Here is a 20,492-nt window from a genome sequence, read left to right as displayed (position 1 = left end):
GAATTTCATGTTCCTGTTGGTTAATATTAAATAAAAACCGACATCTACGGAAAGGGAAAGGAATGAAGACAAAACAAAACCAGGGAGTCAAACACCGGTGACAGAATTGTGACAACTGTCATGTGGGTCCCGGTGGTTTCTTCTCCTATCCTGTTTACTTTGCATGTATTTGAAGTTTTCTACAATAGCAAACCTCGCCCCGCCCGGCCCCATTGCAAAGGCCCTTGGGGGTAATTCCTAAAAGACCCCAGAGGACAGCTAAAGGGTCAGGTTACAGTGCCCAAGAGGATGGGCACTAGCCTAAGCTAGGTTAGATCTAATCCTCTGTATTGGGAATGAAGTTTGGAGACGTCCTTTTGAGTCCAGTTAAGTCAAGCTAAGAATGTTTCTATTACCTCAAATAAAATTCCTATTAGCATTAATACAATATTTAGTTAAAATAGCATTCATTAAGTTCATAATAATTTTTAATAGCACAGTGGAAAATACCAGACTCTCATTTCTACACTAGTTACTAGGTGGCTAATTCTGAGCAAACCCCTTTACCATGATCATGTGACTCTTTTTAGGGTGGCTGTGAAGCAGGACAGGAGAACAGGAAAAATCAAGGAGACATGGGAAGGAAAGAAACGTCCCTGTTCTGGAACCTGTCTGGAAGTCAGTTTTCCACAAAGCTGCTGAAATGGAAGTCACCTGCAGAGGTAGTGCTGCTCTCCCTGTGACAAAGATGCCTAAAACAATGGACCATAGCCGGGCGGTGGTGGCGCACGCCTTAGTCCCAGCACTCGGGAGGCAGAGGCAGGCGGGTCTCTGTGAGTTCGAGGCCAACCCGGGCTACAGAGTGAGATACAGGACAGGCACAAAGCTACACAGAGAAACCCTGTCTCGAAACCCCCCCCCTCCAAAAAAAAAAGATTTATCTCATTTTTAATCATGTTGTGTGTGGGTATGTGCATATGAGTTGCAGGCTATGCAGGCTAAAGATGTCAGATCCCCTGGAACTAGAGTTACAGGCAGGTTTTGAGCGTCTGATGCACTAGGAATGCACTCATAACCACTGAACCATCTTTGCAGACTGAAAAAGGAAGTTCTTTAAAGATTTCTTTTAAAAATGTTTATTCACATGTCTGAGTACACATCATGTGTGTGCTGGTACCCGGGGATGCCTCAGGAGGAACTCAGATCCCCTGGAGTTGGGGTTACAGGTGGTTGTGAGCTGCCTGATGTGGGTCTGGGAATGGAACCTGGGTCCTTGGGAGAGTGGTGTAAACTCTCAACTGCTGAGCCTTCTCTCAAGCCCCAGAAGGAAATTCTTTAAGTTTCATAAGCTAGCTCATGTTTTAAAAATACTTGATTGTGTGTGTGTGTGTGCGTGTGTGTGTGCACGTGCACGCCTTGGTGTGTGTGTGCAGGAGCCCATGGGAATAGACATGTCACAACTCCTGATAGATGGTTGTGAGCTGTTATGTGGGTGCTGGGAACCAAGCCGGGTTCCTCTGCAAGAGGTTATGCACGTAAGAGTGTATGAGTGTGTGCCGTGTGCTAACCACTGAGCCATCTCTCCAGCCCCACAACCCACAATTTTTACACTTATGATTTCTAAAAACTTGCTTAATCTTTACAGCTCCTTTTAAATCACAGCTCAGAATCATACATATGGGTATTGTGAAGACATCCAGAGCGAGCTCTTGAGGAGCCCACACCCATTTTGGATGTGTATTGCTCTTAAGTCAGTTTTTCTCTCTCCCCCCACTCATGTTTAGCTAAAGGCTGTGCTATTCTGTGTCTCTACTTAGTAAATTCCCCAAGTTGGCTTCTTTCTGACCTGTCCTGAGCTCTTTTCTGCAGTGTGGTTTTACCTCAAGTGAAGGTCCCTAAAAAGCGAGTGGGAAGGGAGGGTAATGACAGTGTGGGAGGGCAGAGGTGGGCACTTCGGGTTCCTCTAGGTGGCAGTGCTGAGCTACATTTCTCCACAGCCGCTGGCAGATCCTGGCCCAGGGTACCCACCCTCTCTCCCCTTACCTCTTTCTCTTCCAGGTAGATGTGTCCCAGTCGGAGGAAGATGAAGTGCATCTCAGAAGCATCAACTACGAAACTAATAGTTCGCTCATAGCATGCCTTGGCCTCAGCATGATTTCCACTCAGAAAATAGAGATGGCCCTTCACACCCCAGACATTAGGGTTCTGAGGAAGCAGACAAAGAAAATGTAGGGTGATGTGGTATTTAAGTCTCTAATGAATTTTGTTTAACATTTAAATTTAAATCAGTACACTTCTCTTTTTTGTTTGTTTCTTGGTTGGTTTTTGGTTTTGGTTTTTTTGGATTTTTTTTTTTTTTTAAGACAGAGTTTCTCTCTGTAGCTCTGGCTGTCCCGGAACTCACTCTGTAGACCAGGCTGGCCTCAAATTTACAGAGATCTGCCTGCCTTTGCCTCCCTAGTGCTGGGATTAAAGTCATGCACCACCACTGGCTGGCTTTTCAATCATCCTTCAGCAATTCTTTTTTGTTTCATTTTTTGTTTTTCAAGGCAGGGCTTCTCTGTGTAGCCCTAGCTGTCCTGGAACTCTGAACTCACTCTATAGACCAGGCTGGCCTTGAACTCACAAAGATCTGGCTGCCTCTGCTGTGCTGGGAATAAAGGCCCCCACCACACAGGTCCCTCGGCAGTTCTTTTCTTTTTTCTGAGAGCAGACAGAAAGAGCTGTTTTCGTCACACTAGGGGGTATTTTCCTAGGTCTGTTCTCATTTTTTGATTCTTCAAAGCCATTTTGTCTTCAGGGGTGACTATGAAGAGAAGTCTGGAAACTTGAAATAACGAGCAACTTCTGCTAAATGCCCATCTTATCTGTTCTCTTTACCCTCTGTAAAACTCATGATGAATACTTAAGAAAGACAAATCCAAGTGTAAATGTTACACACACACACACACACACACACACACACACACACACCAGAAATCTCCCTGTGATATGGCACCGATACACTGTTTACTTATTTTGAGACAGAGTCCCGTCATGCTCTGTGCCCACTTCAAACCCCTGGGCTCAAGCCCCCAAGCAGCTGAGACACACACTGCGGTGCCCTGCTTTTATCTCCCTTTACCAACACCTGTCCACCCCTCCCTTCTCCCACTCAAGAGCCTTTACCAGATAGTCCATCTGCGCTGCTTGTTGAAGGTACTCCTCTGTCTTGGCAAAGTCCTTCTTGAGAAGGTGTGTCTGGGCCAGAACCAAATAATATTCACAACTGGGTCCTCCTTGAGGGCACAGCAGCTCGTGTGCCAACACTCTGTGCACAAACTGCAAGGAAACCCAATGATAAAGAACCTAAAAACGACTGCTTTGTGCTGGCTGCACAGCTTTGCAGGGTGGAGGGAGTCCGGCAGTGGCGAGCAGTGAGGGGCGTGTTATGGTGTAAAAGGACCATTGTCATTAGCAAAAGGACAGGGGCAAATCTCACACTCAGTACTTCGTGTTCTAGTAACAGCTGTTCGGCCCGCGAATATCAACATTTCAAGTCAACACCCCGCAGCACTGCACCGTGCTGGCCCTGGCGGTCACCAGACTGAGAGTTAGACTGCCTTTATTAGGTACAGGCAAAGGCACTTCAGCAGCCATCCCACTTACACGGGAAGTAACATCTTCAAACTGTTGACAGTTTAAGAAAACTCATAACGAGGCAAAACCCACCTTTCCGAAATGCTAAGACTTGGAATTGACAAACATAAATACCGGGTTTTGCCATACCACTACACATTTACGCTTCCCAGTGCATTTGAGTGCATTTCCCCACCCCCTCAATTTAAACGACCTGCAAATTTGGTGCAGTCAGATGTGCTTGCAAAGCGGAAGTGGACCCTCCTCAGCCTTTGCAGTCCATTCTTAGTCGTTTTAGCCTTTGAGACGGAAGCCCATTAGCTCTGCCTGCCCCCTGGTGCTCTGACCCGAGTAGACAGGATTTATTTATTGAGGGGAGAGCCTGTTCCCACTGGGAAACCTTCCTGTGTGCAAAAGGCTCTTGTTTAATGTGGTCCAGTCCCACCCAGTTCCGAATTCCTGCCCTTTCTTGAGATTGCTGCCCTCAAGTGAGGCATGTGTTTGCAGGATCCCGGTCAACTCCACCAGGGCCTGTATCTCACCCCCCCCCAACTACACACTCCCCCCCAACTACACACTCCATCCGACTACACACTCTCTCGACTACTTGCTCATGAGTCCCCCTCGTGTGAGCATGTGCTTATTGGATAGACTTCTTTGGGAAGAAGGCTGCATCCCCAGCTGCTCTGCCTGTGACTATGTGGGTGAGTACATTTGGAAAAAATGTATGTGTGTGTATGGTCGTAGCGTGAGGGGCAGGGTTGCACGCATACTACGTTGTGCATGTGGAGGTAAGGGAGAAACTTACACAGGAGTTGGCTCTCTTCTTCCATCTTGTGGGTTCCAGGGATCCAACTCAAGTCCTCGGACTTGGTGGCAGGCTCCTTTACCCACTAAGCCATCTTGCCAAACCTATAACCTAGTTTTAATCATTACAATAATTTAATATTTCTAACCCTTTCTCACATAGCCCTGTGTGTCTGTTTTCAGGACATGGATGGTAAAAGAGGTATAATCAGGTGCCTGTGAACCTCTAACCCTTCTAAGTTCCTAGAAGAAAAAAGCTCAGGGGCTGACAAGAATGCTCCGTGGGTAAAGGTGCTTGCTGTCAAGCCAAAACAGCTGAGTTCGATCCCCAGAACCCACGTGATGAGAGGAGAAGACTGACCTATGCAAATTGCCCTCTGACCTCCACGTGCATGGATCTCTTCATAAGTAAAAGTAAAATGTTAAAAAAAAAAAAAAAAGTCAGGCAACACAGTCGAGCTACAGTGGAGCTTAGATCGGACTTTGTTCTGCTGGCCTTCTGCGGGGAACAGACTTCTCAGTGAGGGCTGCTGATAGCATCTGCAGAGTGATTGCTGTTTGAATATGCCTTACATTTGGCTAAGAAATGCCCTTAAAAGTACATTTAAGGAATTAGCAGTACAGCTCAGTGGTGGAATGTGTAGGAGGCTCCAGGCTCAATCCCCAGCCCAAAACAGTGTGTTTGGCTTCTGCTTCCCACATATTTAAGCTTGCAAGACACTGCTATGGATGGAATACATAGCTCACTAAACCCTCCATCTATGCACTCGGTCCCAAACATTCTGACCTGCACAGCGTTGACCTTCATCAAGAAGCGAATGGTCTCCATGAAGATTGTGGTGGGAGCTTGGGGAATAGTGTGAGGGGTAGAATGTAAAAAGGCTGATGAGTCTTGACATTTTGATGTTTCTGGAAATAGACAAACAGGATAGAAGACCAGATGCAAATAGGAAATGCCAGAAGCTCAGACATATTAATAAGGTACGGAGAATAATATTCTGATCTCAGATGGGATGAAGACCAGAGTCTGGGAAACAATAGACTCTTTCTGGTTATGATGCAGAAAGCAGACTCCAAGTGCCGCATGGTCAATGTCTGAGTGGTTCTAAAGGCAAGTCACAACCGAAGGAAAGGGCTTTGGGAACCATTTAAAAGGGGAGATGCCTCAGTCAGCAAAGGCCTGAGTTCTGACTTCCAGCCCCCATGGAAAAAGCCAGGCACAGGCATTTCGCTGGAATCCCACCACAGGCAACAAAACCAAGCAGATTCCTGTACTCACTGGCCAGCCGGGGCAGCTGAAACAGTGAGACCTTGTCCCAGAACACAAGGTGGATGGTGACTAAGACACCTGGTGCTGGCCTCTGGCTTCCACATGCACACGTGAGTGCAGCACACACACAAACACACACACACACACACAAACACACACACACACACACACACTCACATACACACATACACACAATTAACCAATTAATTTCAAGAAGTATTCAGACCTCCTTGGAGGTTGAAACACAACTTACAGATATTCTGAAAATGAAGACTCATGGGAATATCACAGTTCTTTTAGATACTTGTGTGAACAAAATTCAAATCCATACTTATCAAAGCAATCCCCAGGGTCCCCACAATCACACTCCTAAGGAGTCTGCGCTCGTCTGTCTGTTCACACCCCTCTTTCCAGGGGAAATCCCAACTCCTACTTACCCTTTTTCAATGTTAGCTCTTTCAATAGTGCATTGGATGATTTCTGGCCAAGAGAGGGCTCCAGAGGTTGTAAAGTCATTATTGGTTCTTGTGTCTCAGACTGTGCCTTAGACGATTCTTCAACGAACTCGTCTAGACTGGACAACACAGTGCTTGGTCCTAAATAGATCAGATTTTGATGAGAAGGAATTTCCTCTTTCGGGCATTGAAAGGTTATAGGAGAGAATGTGTGCAAACAATCAACAGCCAGAGTGTGAGCTCCGTGAGCAGAGACTATAAACACTTCCCACCTCTGACCCAGCACCCTCAGTCCCAGGCGTGGTGATGTCACACAGCACAGTCACAGAAGTCACTTGCTAGGTCCACAACCTCAAGAACTCCCAGGAGAAGAAAGGGTCGGCACAGACAACAGTGAGGCCCTGAGGGGCAGGCCTCTCCTGTCAGTGCTCGGCAGGAGGTGAGTGGAGAAGCAGACAATGAACTGAATGTTAAGATCTGGGAAGACATGAACCCGGAGAGTAAAGGTGGGAGAAGGAAATATGCCCCCATAAAATACTCCCAACTTTGAAGAGAGGGGACAAAAGAGACCACATCAGAGGAACGCAAAGACGAGGATACAAACAATAACAAGTAAAACAGCAAAGAACCTTGGGGCGTGGGGTGCAGCTCCGTGGTGAGGTGAGGAGTGAGCAGGTGGGAGCTCCTGGGCCTGACCCCTGAGAAAGAACAATGGAAACCATTAATTCACTGCGTGAGTAAGAGAGGAACCAGGATTCCACACACAAACTCAGTAACGATTGTCTGGAATCTAGAAATGATTAGAAATTTTGTTTACTAAACAAAGCCTTATTAGATAAAGTGTTAAAATTTTAGGAAAAGACAAAGAAGAAAACCTATTGAGTGGAGACATCATCGACACACAGGACAGAAGAGGTTAACATAAATGTTAATTATCCCTCAGCTAATCTCTAATTTTAATACAGTTCAAATAAAAATTATAGCAGCTGAGCAGAGGTGGCACACTTCTTTAATCTCAGTGCTTGGGAGGCAGAGGCAGGCAGATCTCTGTGAGTTCAAGGCCAGCCTGATCTACAAAGCAAGTTCCAGGACAGCTACTAGAGCTGTTACACAGAGAAACCCTGTCTTGAAAAACTGAAGAAAAAAAAAAAAGAAGAAAGAAAGAAATGAAAAACAGAAGGAAAGCAAAATTATAGTTACATTTAAAAAACACTTAATAAATTCATTATAAAATCCATACAGACAAATAAAGGTCCATACATAGCTAAGTAAAACAATTACATGTGATAACCTGGTATGCCAGATACCAAGGCACACATCAAAACCATAGCCATCAAAGACACGTATACAATGCTTTCATATGTTTCTATATGTTTACATGTGACAAATACAATAGAAAGACAAGTTCAGAGTTTACCTCAAAGGGGGAAATAATGAGCTTAGTAGAGATGCCGAGAAAACTATATCCCTATCTGGACAAAAAATAAAAATAAAACGGAATGCCCACCTAGCAGAATATTTTAAAGTGGACTCCCTAAAGATCTAAACATGAGACAATTATGAGTTTAACTGAGGAAAATATTCTAAAACAAACTACAGCCAGGTGTGGTGACCCGTGCCTATAATCAGCACTTGGGAGACAGAGGCTGAATTACAGCAAATTCAAGGCTGGTTGAATGATACATGGCAAGTTCAAGGCTAGCCGGTGCTAAGTGAAACCCTGTCTTTAAAAAAATCCCTAAACTTCAAAGCTTCAGAACTGAAGCTTAACTGGCTAACAAAACCCCATCCACATCTGCAGAACATCGTACTCATCAAGGACAGTTATCAAGACAGATATCTGACGGCCCATGAGGCAAGTTTCAACAGTGTTGAAGGTTTCAGCTGGGAGAACGTTCATTCTCCAGCCACAATGAAGTAACACTACCAGTACAAAGCAAGCAAGCATATCCTGAAAAATTCCAAATATTTAGAAAATAAGAACCACAATCCTTAATACCTCATGGTCTCAGCTGGTGAATTCCTAGGTGTTTACAGGAGAGAAATGAAAGTCCATCCACGCAAAACTTGGGACCTAATGTCATCGGTAGCTTTAGCTCAATAGTCCTATCATGGAAGCAAGCAAGCACGATGCAAAAGGATGGGCCTACAGTGTTCTCTCTGCACTGGGATGCAACGCGGCGGCAGACCCAGGAGCAGCAGAGGCAGTGCACCATGGTTAATTCTCCAAAGAACTACAATGACCTCAGACCAAAAGCACACACCAATGAACTCCAGAAGTTCTAAAAAACATTCTAGAATATTTCGAGAATTCTACAGCTTAAAAACTAACAAATTTGGGCTGGTTATGTGGCCCAGCAGATAATGGTGCCAGCCACCAAGCCTGAGTTCCACACCAGGAAGCCACATAGTGGAAGGACGGGACTGACTCCTCAAGGCTGTCCTCTGCCCGCCACACAAGTGTCAGGGTGCATATGCTCCCAACCCACATAAATAAAGGGACAGATATAATTTAAAACTTTTAAGTGCAAATTCCTCTAGGGACAGCATAACAGTGGTAACCTAGAAACAGGGGCAGATGAAAGGCATCACGGTGGGCATCAGCACATGCCATTCTCTTGATTGTGGTGATGTTTCCATCTATACTTACTAAACTGACCTTAAATGTGTGCAGTTTGGGAAATTTCAATTGAAATTTCCTTCAAATTTGTATGTACACAGAATAATAATGCAGGTATGCAAGAAACACATAAGCAAAGACACATACAAGAAACATATCAGTGACTGATTTCCTAAAATACATGAAAAACAGCTGGAGAGATGGTACTTGCTGCTCTTGCAGAAGACCCAGGTTTAGTTCCCAGTGCCCACATCTGTCAGCTCCTAGTGGGCTGTAATTCCAGTTCCAGGGCATCAGACACCCTCTTCTGAACTCTGAATACCTGCATACATGTGATGCACCTACTGAGAAGCAGGCACACATGTACTTATAAAATGAATAAATCTAAAAAATCGGTAAATCATGCAGGAATAGAGAACAGGGGAGGAGAAATGGCCCAGATAAAGAAATACATTTAAGAATTACATGGTGGAGCTCCCAGCCTGCCCCCGACTTCCCTTCTGGTCCAGAGCCACTTCCTGAGACTTAGAGACCAGCCCCCAGCTCCCAGCCTGCCCCCGACTTCCCTTCTGGTCCAGAGCCACTTCCTGAGACTTAGAGACCGGCCCCCAGCTCCCAGCCTGCCCCCGACTTCCCTTCTGGTCCAGAGCCTGCCCCAGACTTCCCTTCTGGTCCAGAGGTGAGTACCCGGATCCAACCCGGACCCAATCCCTGGACACCAGCCGCTCCGGGAAGACCTGCCCAACTTGGCACCAGGTTCTGGCCACCGGGCAGCTCCCCTTCTAGCTCCACCGGGAAGGATCCCCTTTTCCAAGCCCCCCGGCAGCCCCTGCAATCTCCGCGCCCTGCCCCCACGCCCATCTGCCTGCGACTCCAGCCACTTCCTGAGACTTAGAGACCGGCCCCCAGCTCCCAGCCTGCCCCCGACTTCCCTTCTGGTCCAGAGCCACTTCCTGAGACTTAGAGACCGGCCCCCAGCTCCCAGCCTGCTCCCAATTGCCACTCTGGACCAGAGCCCGCCCCGGACTTCCCTTCTGGACCAGAGAGTAGGACAAGAGAACTCCCTTTTGGACAAGAGAGAGAGTCTTCCTGAATCTGTCAGTTCTTTCTGAAACAAGTACACTGATAAGACGAAGAAAGAACCACAAGGAGATGGGCAGACGTCAAGGCAGAAGTACATACAGCAAAATGAAGAGCAATACAGCATCACCAGAACCTAGCCCGCCTCCAACATCTAGACCTGAACACCAAAAATTGGAAGAAGCAGAAGAAAGTAGCCTTATGAGTAACTTCATGAAGAAGGTAGAGGCTTGTGTAGAGGAAAAGACAAGGAAATTGGAAGAACGCTATAAACAACTAGAGGAAAGAGCAAACAAATTAGAAGAAAACAATAAAGCCCTCCAAGAAAAAAATAAATTCCTGGAAGAAAACATTAAAGTCCTGGAAGAAAACATTAAAGTCCTGGAAGAAAACAATAAAACACTGAAAGAAAATCATGAAAAAGCAATGAAACAAACAAAGGAAACAGGCCAAGAACTGAAAAAGGAAATTGAAAAAATAAAGAAGACACAAACAGAGGGAATGCTGGAAATAGAAACCCTGAGTAAAAGATCAGGAACTTCGGATGCAAGTATAACCAACAGAATGCAAGAGGTGGAAGAGAGGATTTCTGGCATTGAAGATACAGTAGAAGAAATAGTTTCATCAGTCGAAGGAAACACTAAAGCCAACAAAGTCATGAACCAAAATGTCCAAGAAATCTGGGACACCATGAAAAGACCAAACCTACGAATTATAGGGATAGAAGAAGGTGAAGAATACCAACTCAAAGGCACAGAAAATATATTCAACAAAATTATAGAAGAAAACTTTCCCAACTTAAAGAAGGAAATGCCTATGAAGATACAAGAAGCCTATAGAACACCAAACAGACTAGACCCCAAAAAAAAGTCCCCTCGACACATAATAATTAAACAACTAAATGTACAGAATAAAGAAAGAATATTAAGAGCAGCCAAGGAAAAAGGCCAAGTGACCTATAAAGGTAAACCCATCAGAATAACACCCGATTTCTCAATGGAGACTTTGAAAGCCAGAAGGACCTGGACAGATGTAATGCAGACACTAAGAAACCATGGATGTCAGCCCAGACTAATATACCCAGCAAAACTTTCAATCATCATAGACGGAAGGAACAAGACATTCGAAGACAAAGCCAGATTTAAACAATACCTATCCACAAACCCAGCCCTACAGAAAGCACTAGAAGGAAAATTCCAACCTAAGGAAGTCAGATACACACTCGAAAACACAGGCAATAGATAAAGCCACAACAGTAAACCCAAAGAAGGGAAGTACACACACACTACCACCAAAAATGACAGGGATGAACAATCACTGGTCGTTAATATCCCTTAATATCAACGGACTTAATTCACCTATAAAAAGACATAGACTTACAGAATGGATACGAAAGCAGAACCCAACTTTCTGCTGCATACAAGAAACACATCTCAAATTCAAAGACAGACACTACCTAAGAATAAAAGGCTGGGAAAAGACTTTCCAATCAAATGGTCTTAAGAAACAAGCAGGGGTAGCCATACTGATATCCAACAAAATAGACTTCAAACTAAAATCAATCAAAAGAGATAAAGAAGGACATTACATATTCATCACAGGAAAGATCCACCAAGATGAAGTTTCAATTCTGAACATTTATGCCCCAAACACAAGGGCACCCACATATGTAAAAGAAACATTACTAAAACTTAAACCACATATAAAACCCCACACATTAATAGTGGGAGATCTCAACACCCCACTTTCACCACTGGACAGATCTCCCAAATCGAAACTTAACAGAGAAATAAAGGACTTAACTGATTTCATGACCCAATTGGATCTAATAGATATCTACAGAACATTCCATCCTAACAAGAAAGAATATACATTCTTCTCAGCACCCCATGGAACTTTCTCTAAAATTGACCACATACTTGGCCACAAAGCATATCTCAACAGATACAAAACAATTAGAATAACCTCCTGTGTTCTATCAGACCACCATGGGTTAAAGTTAGATCTCAACAACAACAAAAACTACAGAAAACCTACTTTCTCATGGAAACTGAATAATGCTCAACTAAATCACCAATGGGTTAAGGAAGAAATAAGGAAAGAAATTAAAGACTTCCTAGAGATCAATGAAAATGAAGACACCACATACCCAAACTTATGGGACACAATGAAAGCAGTGCTAAGAGGGAAATTCATAGCACTAAATGCACACATAAAGAAGTTGGAGAAATCTCACACTAGTGACTTAACAGCACACCTGAAAGCTCTAGAACAAGAAGAAGCAAAGTCTCCCAGGAAGAATAGACGCCAGGAAATTATCAAAGTGAGAGGGGAAATTAATAAATTAGAAACTAAGAGAATAATACAAAAAATTAATGAAACAAAGAGTTGGTTCTTTGAGAAAATCAACAAGATAGACAAGCCCTTATCCAAACTAACCAAAAGACAGAGAGAGAGAATCCAAATCAACAAAATCAGAAATGAAAAGGGGGACATAACAACAGACATTGAGGAAATCCAGAGAATTATAAGGTCATATTTCAAAAACCTCTACTCCACAAAACTGGAAAACCTAAAAGAAATGGACATTCTTCTGGATAAGTACCACATACCTAAGTTAAATCAAGACCAGATAAACTATTTAAATAGCCCAATAACCCCTAAGGAAATAGAAACAGTCATTAAAAGTCTCCCAACCAAAAAAAGCCCAGGACCAGATGGTTTCAGCGCAGAATTCTACCAGATCTTCAAAGAAGAGTTAATACCAATACTCTCTAAATTGTTCCACATAATAGAAACAGAAGGAACATTACCAAACTCCTTTTATGAGGCTACAATTACCCTGATTCCTAAACCAAACAAGGATACAACAAAGAAAGAGAACTACAGACCGATCTCCCTCATGAACATTGATGCAAAAATACTCAATAAAATATTGGCAAACAGACTCCAAGAACACATCAGAACAATTATCCACCATGATCAAGTAGGCTTCATCCCAGGAATGCAAGGGTGGTTCAACATACGAAAGTCCATCAATGTAATACACCATATAAACAAACTCAAAGAAAAAAACCACATGATCATCTCACTAGATGCAGAAAAGGCATTTGACAAAATCCAGCACCCCTTCATGATAAAAGTCTTGGAGCGATCAGGAATACGGGGAACATACCTAAACATAATAAAGGCAATATATAGCAAACCAACAGCCAACATCAAATTAAATGGAGAGAAACTCAAAGCAATTCCACTAAAATCAGGAACGAGGCAAGGCTGTCCACTCTCCCCATACTTATTCAATATAGTACTTGAAGTTCTAGCCAGAGCAATAAGACAACATAAGGAGATTAAGGGGATACAAATTGGAAAGGAAGAAGTCAAGCTTTCCCTATTTGCAGATGACATGATAGTATACTTGAGTGACCCCAAAGATTCCACCCAGGAATTGATAAAGCTTATAAACACCTTCAGCAACATAGCAGGATACAAGATCAACTCAAAAAAATCAGTAGCCTTCCTATATACAATGGACAAAGAAGATGAGAAGGCAATTAGAGATACATCACCCTTTACAATAGCCAAAAATGACATAAAATACCTTGGGGTAACACTAACCAAGCAAGTGAAGGACCTATATGACAAGAACTTTAAGTCCCTGAAAAAAGAAATTGAAGAAGATGTCAGAAAATGGAAAGATCTCCCATGCTCATGGATAGGCAGGGTTAACATAGTAAAAATGGCAATCTTACCAAAAGCAATATACAGATTCAATGCAATCCCCATCAAAATACCAACACAATTCTTCACAGACCTGGAAAGAATAATACTCAACTTCATATGGAAAAACAAAAAACCCAGAATAGCTAAAAGAAACCTGTACAATAAAACAACTTCTGGAGGCATCACAATCCCTAACTTCAAGCTCTACTATAGAGCTACAGTAATAAAAACAGCTTGGTATTGGCATAAAAACCGACATGTGGACCAATGGAATCGAATTGAAGACCCTGACATTAACCCACACACCTATGGACATATAATTTTTGACAAAGAAGCCAAAAGTGTACAATGGAAAAAAGAAAGCATCTTCAACAAATGGTGCTGGCATAACTGGATATCAACGTGTAGAAGGCTGCAAATAGATCCATATCTGTCACCGTGCACAAAACTTAAGTCCAAGTGGATCAAAGACCTCAACATAAATCCAGCTACTCTAAACCTGCTAGAAGAGAAAGTAGGAAGTAATCTTGAATGCATTGGCATAGGAGATCACTTCCTAAATATAACACCAGTAGCGCAGACACTGAGACAAACAATCAATCAATGGGACCTCCTGAAACTGAGAAGCTTTTGTAGAGCAAAGGATACGGTCAACAAGGCAAAGCGACAGCCTACTGAATGGGAAAAGATCTTCACCAACCCCACAGGTGACAGAGGACTGATATCCAGAATATATAAGGAACTCAAGAAATTAGACATCAAAACGACCAACAGTCCAATTGAGAAATGGGCTTTAGAATTAAACAGAGAATTCTCAACAGAGGAAACCCAAATGGCTGAAAGACATTTAAGGAACTGCTCAACATCCCTAATCATCAGGGAAATGCAACTCAAAACAACTCTGAGATACCACCTTACGCCTGTCAGAATGGCTAAGATCAAAAACACTGAAGACACTTTATGCTGGAGAGGTTGTGGAGCTAGAGGAACTCTCCTCCACTGCTGGTGGGAATGCAAGCTTGTACAACCACTTTGGAAATCAATATGGCGCTTTCTTAGAAAATTGGGAATCAATCTCCCCCAAGATCCAGCTGTACCACTTTTGGGCATATACCCAAGAAATGCTCAATCATACCACAAGAGCACTTGCTCAGCTATGTTCATATCAGCATTGTTTGTAATAGCCAAAACCTGGAAACAACCTAGATGCCCTTCAACTGAAGAATGGATAAAGAAATTGTGGCACATATACACAATGGAATACTACTCAGCAGAGAAAAACAATGACATCATACGGTTTGCAGACAAATGGATGGATCTAGAAAAAATCATCCTGAGTGAGGTGACCCAGACTCAGAAAGACAAATATGGTATGTACCCACTCATAGGAAGATACTAGATGTGGAACAAGGATGACTGAACTGCTACTCACATCACCAGTGAGGCTACCTGGAAAACGGGACCCCAAAAAAGACATGGAGAAATGGATGAGATCTACATGAACAGCCTGGTCATGAGTGGGAACAATGAAGAGCGACGGTCGAGGGAAAGAGAGTGGGAGATCCTAGCTGGATCAAGAAAAGAGAGGGAGAACAACGAATAGGAGACCATGGTAAATGAAGACCACATGAGAAGGGGAGGAAGCAGAGAGCTAGGGAGGCCCACGGAGATCCACAAAGATACTGCCAGAAAAGACTGCTGGCAATGGACGAGAGACGGCAGGAACTGACCTACTCCGGTGATGGGATGGCCAGACACCCTGTTAGTTGTGCCATAAACCCCATCCAAGGAAGGTCTGAGGAATCTGGATGCAGACATCCATGGCTGGGCCCCTGGTGGAGCACTGGGAGTCTAATTAGTGAGAAAGAAGAGGGTTTATATGAGCGAGAATTGTTGAAGCCAGGGTTGGATAAAGCACAGGGACAAATAGCCAAACGAATGGAAGCACAGGATCTATGAACCAAAGGCTGAGGGGCCCCCAACTGCATCAGGCCCCCTGAACGGGTGAGACAGTCATTTGGCTTGATCTGTTTGGGAGGCAGCCGTGTGTTAGTGCCGGGTCCTGGGCTTGTTGCATGAGTTGACTGTTTGAATCGTGGGACATATGCAGGGACACTTGGCTCGGTCTGGGAGGGGGGGACTGGTCCTGGCTGGACTGAGTCTACCAGGTCGATCCCGGTCCTCGGGGGAGACCTTGATCTGGAGGAGGTGGGAATGGGGGGTGGGATGGGGGAAGGGGGAAGGGGGGCGAGAGTGGGAGAACAGGGGAATCTGTGGCTATTATGTTGAAATAAATGATGTTGTAAAATAAAAAAAAAAAAAAAAAAAAAGAATTACATGGTGGGTAGAGAAGAACAAAAGAAAAACATTTATATATATTCAGAACAGTATTCGTTTTGAAGGGATACTGATGGAGTAAATTCTGTATGACATGAAAATCCGCAACAACAGATGTCTCTGACCAGTTCCCAGAGGATGCGTTATTAGTAAGCATGGTGTCTTTCCTGATATTGCTGATACACTGACACTTTCCTATTTGTTGAACAAACGCTGTCGTGGTGCCTACTTTGTACTGGGTCCTATCGGTAGGCCAGTAAGTTTCCAAAGGCCACTTCCCATCTCCACAGTCCACCCCCACCTGTTAGGCCGTCCGTTTTGATGACTGTGGCAGAATCATGTAGGGCTCCCCAAGGGCCCAGACTGTGCTCTCTTTTCACCCCGCTGGTGGCGGTATCAGCATTCTCCAGGGTACCAGTGCTCTTTGGCTTTGTTTGGAGGGTCCGTGCCTGAAGCTGTTTGAAGGCCTCGTGAAATGCCATTTCCATTCGAATATCATTATTCTGAATCTCATAGAACAGCCCTGAGGAAATAAAGACGCTGAGATGAAGGGCTAACCTCCCACCCTCAGAGGTGAAGAATGGGCGCATTTCATTTCCCTCTGCTGCGTTTGTTTTACTAGAGTTTTAAAACCACATCCCAGCTGGACAATGGTGGCGCGCGCCTTTGATCCCAGCACTCAGCAGGCAAATGGATCTCTGAGAGTTCAAGACCATTCTGGTCTACAGAGCAAGTTCCAGGACATCCAGGACTACACAGAGAAACCTTGTCTCGAACTCCCCTCCACCACCACCCCCCAAAAAAAAACCCCTTCAGTCACTAGAGTAAAGAGGAAAAAAGAGAATCTTGTGATGAAGGAAAGTCCACACCCACACCACAGGGCAATAGTATACCCAGCAAAGTCCAGGCAACAACATTGGTGGGTTCCAAGCATGTAGCATCCTCAAAGAAAATTTCTGCTTGCTCATAGTTCTCCAACAAGACAGCCAGGACACCACACAGCAGCAAGCTGGGAAGAGAGCCACTTCACGGTTAGCAGTCCGGTCCTGTGTCACTTTAACGGGACAAAGACAATCTCATGTTGCAGCTTATCTGCTCCTACTCATGACCTCCATTTCCCCTCTACCTGTGAATGTGACTCTCATTCAGGGAAAGGGCTTTCCGGAAACACTCCTGCGCTTTCGTGATGTCTTCCGTGAGGAGGCAGAAGGCACCATAATCCAGCCAGTGATCCAGGTTCTGGGGCTCACGGACCAACCTCTAGGTACACAAAGTATCAGGAGGGATAGGGTTATGGCAACACTACACCCTACTTTTTGTGCATATAACACAGTAAATGTCCCATAACTGCCATACGTTATCCAAGTCAAAATTATCACTTTTCTTTTGCTTACACAGGGCCCAGAAGCCCAGCAGAAGTACTGTTCTAGCTTTGAGTGTATAGTCAAAATATTATTGACATGACTTAAAAATTGAGTCCTCAAGAGATTTATTCCTAAACTCAACCAATACTGAAGGACTAAGGACTCACTTTATGTTGCATTGATCATAGTTAGTGATTACTGCCATAATCTTGAGATGGCAAATATACACAGTCATCTACAAATCCAAGGAAGAGGATGCCTCGTGTAAATGGAAACAACAAACACGGTTTAAAGAAGTGAAAGAAAGCATGACTAAATGGAAGGACGCCTGTGTTCAGGTTAGGATGGGAGAGTCAGGGTTAAGATGTCAATGCTGCCAAGAGCAATCTCCAGATGAAGGACAATCTCTGTCAGACTCCCAGTGGAAACCCTTTCAAAGTTAAACACAGAATCACCGTGTAGGCCGCAATTCCATCCTTAAGTGTACCCAAAGTAATTAAAACAGACACTAAATACTTTTACAAAAATGTTGCATTGAGTCTTTTGTTTCTTTGTTTGTTTTTAGAGATGGGGTCTCACCATATATCTCTGGAACTCACCATGTAGACCAGGCTGACCTTGAACTCACAGAGATCCACCTGCATCTGCCTCCCAAGTCCTGGGATTAAAGGAGTACCTCTATGCCTAGCTACACTTAGAGTCTTAAATTCTGGATACAAGTTGTTTGAAAAAAAAAAAAGTATATATATACTGTTTCTCCTAATCTGGCTTCCAGTTTACAGCAGTCATCCTGTCTCTGCCTTCTGGTACTGGAATAGCAGATACCACTTTTCCCTGTGACCTTCTGTCTGTCCTTTGGTCTCCGATCAAGAAACTCTCTACATAAGACCTGGTCAAGGAGATTTATTCCTATGTTTCTTTTGAATGGTCTATGTTTTACATTTAGATTAATTATCCATTTATCATTGATTTTTGCAAAATGTTTGAAGTCAGGTCAAGGTTCATTCATTTTGCATGTGGACTGCCAACTACTATCTGTTGAAACAGCTCATTTCTACATTGAATTTATTGTAAACTTCACCAAAAATCAAATGACCTGGGTGCTGGGGAGATGGCACTCATCATGCAGTGTGAGGACCAGAATTCAGATCCCAGCACTCAAGTAGAAGCCAGGTAGGTGTAGTAGCCTGTCTGTAATCTCAGGGTGGGACAGAGACAGGGGACTGCAGAGCAGGGGTCCCAGAGCAAGCTGACCAGCTATCCCAGCCAAATCAGTTAGCTCTTGGTTCAAATGAGAGAGGACCCAGGTTTGAATCACACCACCCATATGGTGGCTCACAACCATTTGTAACTCCAGTTCTAGGGGATCTGATGCCCTCTTCTGGCCTCTGCAGGAACCAGGCATGCACATAGTACACATGCCTGCTTGCAGGCAAAACACTCATACACCAAATAAAAACAAGTTTAAAAAATTAAATCATCTGATGGGCACATAGCTTAATCCTCTAAATGTAGAACTCAGGAGGTTGAAATAGGCAGATCTCATAGGCCAGCCTGAGATACAGAGAGAGAGAGAGAGACCTTGTCTCAAAAATCCCAAAGCCTGGGCTGGGCATTTGGTGGAATTTTTGCCTAGCATGCTCAAGGTCCTGTGTTGGAGCTCTAGTACTCACATACTCACAATATGAATTGTGAGTGCTGTGGATGCTGCAATGATCCTAACATTGGGGAGGTAGAGGCAGGGAGAAGAGAAGTTCAAGTTCATCCTTGGCTGTATAATGAGTTTAAGGTCAGCCTAGGATAAATGAGACACTGTCTTTAAAAAAAAAAGATTAATAACAAAACCAAAACAAAACATCAAATAATCTTATTCATATGGGCATATTTTTGGTCTCCCTCTCTGTCCTACTAATCTGTGTTCGATGTTAATAAAAAAACCCAGCATTTTACATAGACTCACAAATAATAACAATCATCACTGAGATGCTTAGCTACCTCTTCATAATACACTGCTGCCATTTCAAAGTTCTCGTTGACTTCTGCCTCAAATGCGAAGAGTCGAAGCTGTTCGCTATTGATATGAATCGTTGCGGGGGTGCCTTGGGTATCATCTGGCATGGACTTGTCGTTGAGATGGTAAACAAACAAAATGGAACAATTATACGTTTATGAAAGGTTTATGAGAAGAAACTAGATACACAATCCAGTCATAACATATCAATGAGACTATAGTGTGTGTGCATGTTTGTGTGTGCACGCATGTGCATTCCAGTATGAGTGAAGGATTACGCTTGTCTTCAATGCACTCTGTAGACCATTAAGGTCTTGAACTTTCAATCCTCCTGCCTCAGTCTCCTGAGTAACGGGGATTTCATGCTCGCAGTTACCAGGCCAGGTCCCATCGTTTCAGTAAGGAGTAATGTCATAAGAGTAATAGAAAGGCTAGGCTAAGCACAGTAGGCACTTGAGAGGCGGGGCAGAAGGACCAGTTCAAGGTCATCCTTGGCTACATGGCAAGTTCAGGGCTAGCCTAGATTATGTGAAACTGTCAAAAGGAAGAAAGCAGAGAAAAGAAAAGCCATTAGATAAGTAACCTTTTTTTTTAGGTATTGGAGATTGAACCTAGGACCTTGACATGCCAGGCAAATGCTCTACCACCGAGCTATATCTCCAGCCTAAGCCCTCAACTTTCAACTCCCCACCTAAGCTGTTTCCATCTATGGCTCTGTCCTTTTGATCTCAAAGAAAAGTCACCCAAAGTATTCTCCTTTTCATGTCTAATTCTTCCATTTCAAACAGAGTTTTCAGGCAGCCTTGACTCCTCACACTTCATCTAGAGCTCAGACTGCTCTCCTCTTAAGCAGAGACCCATTGGTGCTGTTCAAGACAAGACCCAGTGCCCGCTGCTCCCCAAATCAACTCATGCTTGTTCCTTGCCCACTAATAGCTCAGTCACCGAGCCTTAAATTTATGAACATTTGACTCAGGGCTGGAGAGATGGCTTGGAGGTTAAGAGTCCTGGCTGCTCATGTAGAGGACCTGGGTTCACTTCCCATGGCTGCAGCTCACAACAGTCTGTAGCTCAGGTTCAGGGGACCTGTTGCCCTCTTCTGGCCTCCTTGGGCACTGCACACACATGGTGCCTATACATACATACAGGCAAGACATATATAAAAAATGAAAATAAAGAAATCTTTTTTTGTTTGTTTGTTTTTTTCGAGACAGGGTTTCTCTGTGTA

At 43.9% G+C, this 20,492-nt stretch overlaps 1 protein-coding gene across 1 annotated transcript in view; it reads right to left on the bottom strand.

Moving 5' to 3' along the window:
- Window positions 1-20,492, bottom strand: part of Cfap70 (cilia and flagella associated protein 70) — a 74,908-nt gene that overhangs the window by 11,607 nt on the left and 42,809 nt on the right. Inside the window, exons 17-25 of the mRNA XM_028879703.2 lie at window positions 19,249-19,374; window positions 17,016-17,149; window positions 16,783-16,898; window positions 16,191-16,412; window positions 6,759-6,827; window positions 6,112-6,270; window positions 5,192-5,313; window positions 3,148-3,300; window positions 2,023-2,184 (exon numbers count right to left, since the gene is read on the bottom strand). Coding sequence (XP_028735536.1) covers window positions 2,023-2,184; window positions 3,148-3,300; window positions 5,192-5,313; window positions 6,112-6,270; window positions 6,759-6,827; window positions 16,191-16,412; window positions 16,783-16,898; window positions 17,016-17,149; window positions 19,249-19,374 — 1,263 coding nt within the window. The remainder of the gene's footprint in view (window positions 1-2,022; window positions 2,185-3,147; window positions 3,301-5,191; window positions 5,314-6,111; window positions 6,271-6,758; window positions 6,828-16,190; window positions 16,413-16,782; window positions 16,899-17,015; window positions 17,150-19,248; window positions 19,375-20,492) is intronic.

This window comes from Peromyscus leucopus, chromosome 9, assembly GCF_004664715.2.
Source record: "Peromyscus leucopus breed LL Stock chromosome 9, UCI_PerLeu_2.1, whole genome shotgun sequence".
Classification (NCBI taxonomy): Eukaryota; Metazoa; Chordata; class Mammalia; order Rodentia; family Cricetidae; genus Peromyscus; species Peromyscus leucopus.
This window is presented reverse-complemented; position numbering and strand designations above follow the sequence as displayed.